The 6000-nt window shown below is 38.7% G+C and overlaps 1 protein-coding gene across 2 annotated transcripts in view; it reads right to left on the bottom strand.

Moving 5' to 3' along the window:
- Positions 1 to 4604, bottom strand: part of LOC126483645 (basigin) — a 92963-nt gene extending 88359 nt beyond the window's left edge. Inside the window, exon 1 of one of the 2 annotated variants that reach the window (XM_050106702.1) lies at positions 4393 to 4604. In XM_050106702.1, coding sequence (XP_049962659.1) covers positions 4393 to 4492 — 100 coding nt within the window. In that variant the 5' untranslated portion in view covers positions 4493 to 4604. Of the gene's footprint in view, positions 1 to 1828; positions 1977 to 4392 lie in introns of those variants that run through there. The other variant, XM_050106703.1, reaches the window with a different exon arrangement.
- Between the last annotated feature and the right edge of the window lie 1396 nt (positions 4605 to 6000).

Consider the following 6000-nt stretch of genomic DNA (forward strand, 5'->3'; position numbering starts at 1 on the left):
GTTGTTTAGACGACAGACCCCGTAGTGGCCGACCGAGCCCAAGGCGTAATGCTGCTGAGACAGTTCAGGAAGAAATGGAAACTGTACCGGGTTTGTCTATGCACGGGGAAGTCTTTGCTCGTGCACTCTCACATCGCACCGGCATTCCATACACTACTGTTTGGTTGGCACTGAGGCGTACCCTCCGATGCTATCTGTACAAAATCCTTTGGCATCATGAACTGTTACCTGGCGATTTAGTGAAGCGGAGGGCATTTGCTGTGTGGGCGTTTCAAAAGATGGCAGAAGATGATTGGTTGAGTTACGTGTTGTGGACCGACGAAGCTCATTTCACGCTCCGAGGGTCTGTCAACGCCCACAACTGCAGAATTTGGGCTATCGAAAATCCTAGAACTGTCGAAACGCCATTGCACGACGGGAAAGTCACGGTATGGGTTGGATTTACCACATCTACCGTTATCGGGCCTTTATTCTTCGAGGAAATGCGTGATTCGTTAAAATTGAAAATTGTGCACCTGCCGAGTTTTGAATCCTGCATGCGAAGCTGTTGTGCTATCCAATACACCATGCAACAGGACTATGTAGTCTAACTTTTTTGAATACGTGTCACGAAATTCCGAATTTTTTCATTTCGTCTATTACTCGTAAATGAGAGCTCACAAGGAGGAATGGCTGCAGTGTACGATATATTGGATCTTAACCTACCTCACCATACAAATAGTTTCAAAACGTGAGTCATACCGTTGACGACTTCTTTTAAGTCATACTGACGTGCAATATGAACCTAATTTGTCATTCTGGAATAAATGACGGTAATGTAATCAGTAGAAAATTGCTACATAGTCATGCTCCCAAACGTGGGTGGACGGCATCCTCTTAACCATAAGGGAATGGATACTGGTAATTTATAAGAAAACCAACGGCAAAACGTTAATCTTATGCTCGTGAGCTTAGCCTCTTAACCAACTTCTGTTTAAGGCCACTCACAAGAATGTAATCCAAGTAGAAATGAAATGAAAACCAATACGAAGTTATCAAACACCCAAGAAAACATTTGTCGAGCTTTAATACGAAAAAAATACTATACAGTAGTTTACCAATTCTTTCAAATAGCTAAGATTTCAGAAATAGGCATGCACTCGCTAACTTGCTATTTGTTTCGATTCTCTCGTCACTCAAAATATGTCACGAATTAACAACGAGCGCAAAATTTCTTAAATCTTACAATCTAGATTCCCCAAACTTTCCAAAAAGGGAATGCTCTATAGCAATATTTCTCCGTGTTCCTACTTAACTAGGCACCTGTACATGAACTGCGGTCCACGACTGGCGAATAAAACATTACTCCACAAACATTCAGCATTTTATTTTTCATTTTGGTAAAAATCACAAGTTACCCTGAACGATGTTTATTAGTCCACAGACCATTTCACAATGCACGGATTTATAATCACATTTCTTACACTGATTAACATCGTATTTTGCTTCTATGTTGGTAGAGCTTGTAGGAACGCATAACTGCTTTGACAGGCAATAAATTTCACAAAGTGTTAAGGTTTGGGGGATATGCATACATTCAGTCACTTGTGAGGAGAATTAGATGTTTGCTTCAACCTGCTGAGATGTCACCAGAGTGTGACTATCCACAGTAAATTATTTTAAACACAGATGACGCAATCAAGCATTTTGCAAGTATTTTTACTATGGTAGTTGGATTATTGTTCATCGGTGAAACTAGTAACAAATACACTGACACGTGCTGGCGTTATGTTGAGTTTGATAAATTGGGTCACTCCGTAGTTAATACTTTTGTGATAAAAGTTCTTACCGTGATCAGATCCACGTAAGCAAGGAGATATAAAAGTTGTCACCAAACAGTACTGACTTGAGGGAAAAAATACTTCGACACTTGCACAATACAACTATGTACCCATTTTCCGACAATTTTCACCATAAATGATCCTAATGAATGTCACAAATCACCTTCACAGCAAGGATGGTTGAGAGATTTGTTGATAATCTAATTCCATTTTACGTAGCAGAGTTCGGCGAAATCCACAACGTGGAGAGTCACTGTTCGAAATTCAGCTGAAGGTTACATTTTACGAGTACTGTTAAAGGTAGTTGACTTAACATGGGCATCCATTACAATGTTAGGAAATGACAGTTCAGTCCATGCAGAGTTTGTGACGTACATGCAAATGCCTTTAAGTTTAGATACCGTCAACTCAAGCCAAGTTCCTGTTAAAATTGGTAAAAACCGGTAGCATCCAGCTGACTCTTCGCGCCGGCGCAGTACGATCAATTTAATCTTTTCGTTACGTGCCACAAAAACAATATCCCGGTAACAGACAAGAGAATACTGTATTCTTAAGCTGAACGCGCACTGCGTAGGTAACACGTAACAGAACCTCTCACTCCAGCTGCATTATTAATCCACTAGCATAAGTTTCCTCCCACAAACCGCACCTTTGACACATTCGTTGTGTTCTCTACTGCCGCAACGCCTCTGCTACGCGACAACCCACTGTAGAAGTGGATAACCACTACTTAAGAACATTACAAAGCATCTATACCACAATGTTGCTAGCGTAGTGTAAGTGGGTGGATATAACCTCTTTAATTTCAACTGTCAAGATTGCACTTTTTTTGGGAAATGTCCAGGGAACCTAGGTTACAGCAATAAATGAAATTATTTTGACTGCTAAAATGACACAAACATGCAGTTAACTGGCACTAGCAAAACAGTCAATAATTAGTTTCGTTTTAAGCTGAATGAAGAGTTCAAAAGGTACATGTTAAATACAAACGTTAAACAGTGGCAAGTCCGATTAATTTGTTAAGGCACTGCAAAGCGGAAATCTTGGATTCAAAAGTCTTACCACTCAAAACAGTGAGGTTGTGAGAATTATTATGAAAAGTACTGCATCTGTAAGTTCCAGAGTGAAATGCACGTGCATGCGTTACATTAAGGTGAAAGAAAATCCTTCCATTTGCTTCTTTTTTGTACATAGTGTAATTCTTGTCCGAATCGATGATGACTTTCACACCATTGACCGTAGATACATGGTCAAATTTGATAGTGTAGCCATCTTTTTGCCATTTTATTGCATCAAATACTGAAGCTTCACACACTATCGTGAATGGGCAGCCTTCAAAGACGTGATGATTACCCTGATATTTAACTGGTGGGTAGCCTGAATAAAACATTAACAAACTGTAACTGCAAACAGTTACACGAATATCAAATGTTCATTATCAGGACTTTATATCGAAAGCACGATTCTTAGTAAATCGCAGGATTACAGTAATTTATCAAACAATTTCATACTTGAAAATACCACAAACATAACTGCATTCACAAAGCCTTACGATTTTGCAATCCAAAACCGATTACTTACACACAAACAGTTGCATCTCTCTGGTGGAAAGGGCTCCCCATGTTTTAGTAATAGGGAAAAGTTATCGAAAAAAACTGCAGCCTTGCTTGTATTATATACACAATGAAATTTTTATTCAACTCAGGATTTTCATACGAACATTAGACCAATAATTTTCACAGCTTTAATGTGAAAACCAAATCGGAAACTTAGCACTACTCTGAACCATGAGAATCAAATTACCATCTAAATTTAATCACAATTCCTTCACGGTCTTTAATTCGGGAACTGACACCAAGCATTCAACGACAGAAGACCATACTGTGTGTTCTGAAACTAGTCTCTTAGTGTTCGGTGTCAGTCTATTAGAAACTGAATTAATCATACAAAAGGGAATTGGGACAGACGCCTGTATCTCTGCATATCAGACTAAGACATCCAAATGAAGCAAGCAACTAACACATGCCACAAACGAAAAAGTATATTCAAATTTAAAAATCTTTACCATTATAAGTGTTTACCTCATTACAAACCCTACGTGTAACAGTTTAGCATTGATATTTTCATAACTCCCACTGTGTCTAACGAACTTCAGGAGCTACATTCTAACGACACCAGACAGTGAAATCTGTATGTGTCAAGAATAGGCTACTTTCTTGGCACCGACACCCAAATGGTAGCTAATCAATCCACTGCAGAGAAAGTTGTCATAGTGGCTGATCCTATCATTAAAACCGTAAGTTCTCGACCGAGTTTGCGCTTAACATTAGGGTGATAGAAGGAAGAGACGAGAAGGGAATTCTCTGCCATATTATGGTAATGAGAACTGACTCACGTAACACTTAAAAATAACCTTCAAATCGAGGACGACTACGCGTAGAGACTGCTCCTCACAACAGAGCTGTCACAGTCTACTTTTAACACTGTACTATCACCACATACAATTAAAACATTTAAAAACACATTTATTAATATTAACCCATTACACTTAAAAGAGTATCAAAAGACTTACCTGCTGCTCTTGTAGACACTATATTGGATACAAAAATTAACAGAAGGCTTAGGAAACTGTACCCAAGTATACAGTTCCTGTACTTTAACGTTAATATCATGATAATATTGCTATAACTAACTCCAACGTGCCTACACTTCACAAACCCAGCCCACAACAATTTTACACTCTACCGCAAGATGGCGTTGAGAGACACTAACTATCTAATCGGGCACAGAGTACAAGGCAAAAATAGACCAAAACCAGAGATTTTATAACACAGCAATACTGTCAAAGATATCGCATACAGTATCAAAGACGCCACACGGCCTCAGTAGTTTATTGTTTGGAAGGATGATAGTTATTGGTTAAGTTCTTGAGTTGTTAGATGTTGTGAAAGATGAGTTTATCTGTTAACGGATACACAAATGGGACTGTGGACGTGTAAACGGATACGTAATTTTTTTTACATTGTACAGTCGTCGTATTCGGTGAACGCAAAACGAATATGTGGAATGGTTCACTTCTTTTTTAAGTATGGAAACTGGTCAATTATAGTATTGTGATGTAGATAGCTCCAGCGGATGTGTACACAAGGCCACTGTATTGTACTCCAGAGTTTGTGATTGTTGACCAACAGAAATTAAGTGAGCATTTAGATTTTCGTGGTGAAGCAGCGAGGCTCGAGATATACTCAAGTTATGTACGTCGAACGTTATGAGATATGTAGTTACATTAAAACTGAATCATTGAAATATACAGGAAGGGATATGAGTGTAAGTATTGGGACAGCTTTTTAACAGTAGCGTCGTTAACAATCTACAGGCTTATTATTATCGCTCTATGGGCAGTGTTACACTTTTTTTTAACTTTTGCCATAAAATATGGCAGGTAGATGGTGTGGTAACATGTGTAAAGTCTATCTTAAAAAGTATTTGTTGCAGTACATGCAAATAAATTAATAATTGTTAGTCTCATGTAGGCTATGTGCACACATTGAAATGGTTTTGCCACAAGTACCAAATAAATTAAATGATTCACCCCTTAATTTCTGATATGCAGAACTATGGCCGTTTTGCTTAGCAAATTAAAAGTGCTAAATTTTATGCTTCCTGATAACAAGACCTACAGTGAATGAAGCCAAGGATAAGAATGAAATACACGAGTCTTATATTTCTGCAAGTGATAGTAAAACATTGTTACAATAGATTTCTACTGCACAAAGCAAAGTGATTGACAACGTAATGTGGAAAGGGGGAATATTGTCAGTTTGCAGCAGCAGCAGAATAGTTCCATACTGATAACATTCATACGTACCCCACTAACATGTAATATTGAGTTCTCTTTGCAGGCTCATAATAGTCTTACTGTTTTCCTGTGGAGTTTCGCACATTCTCTAAAAGAAACATATCAATAGAGCAACAAAGCATATAGTTACAGGCCACAGTAGTCATTCAGGTAGAAGAGTGACATGATAACTGTGTACAGGACAGAAAGAGCGACCAAACACGTGCGTTTATTTGTTGAAACTTTCTGACAGATTAAAACTGTGTGCCGGATCGAGACTCGGACTCGGGACCTTTGCCTTTCACGGTCAAGTGCTCTACCAACTGAGCTACCCAAGCTCGA

Source organism: Schistocerca serialis, chromosome 6 (assembly GCF_023864345.2).
Source record: "Schistocerca serialis cubense isolate TAMUIC-IGC-003099 chromosome 6, iqSchSeri2.2, whole genome shotgun sequence".
NCBI classification, from domain to species: domain Eukaryota; kingdom Metazoa; phylum Arthropoda; class Insecta; order Orthoptera; family Acrididae; genus Schistocerca; species Schistocerca serialis.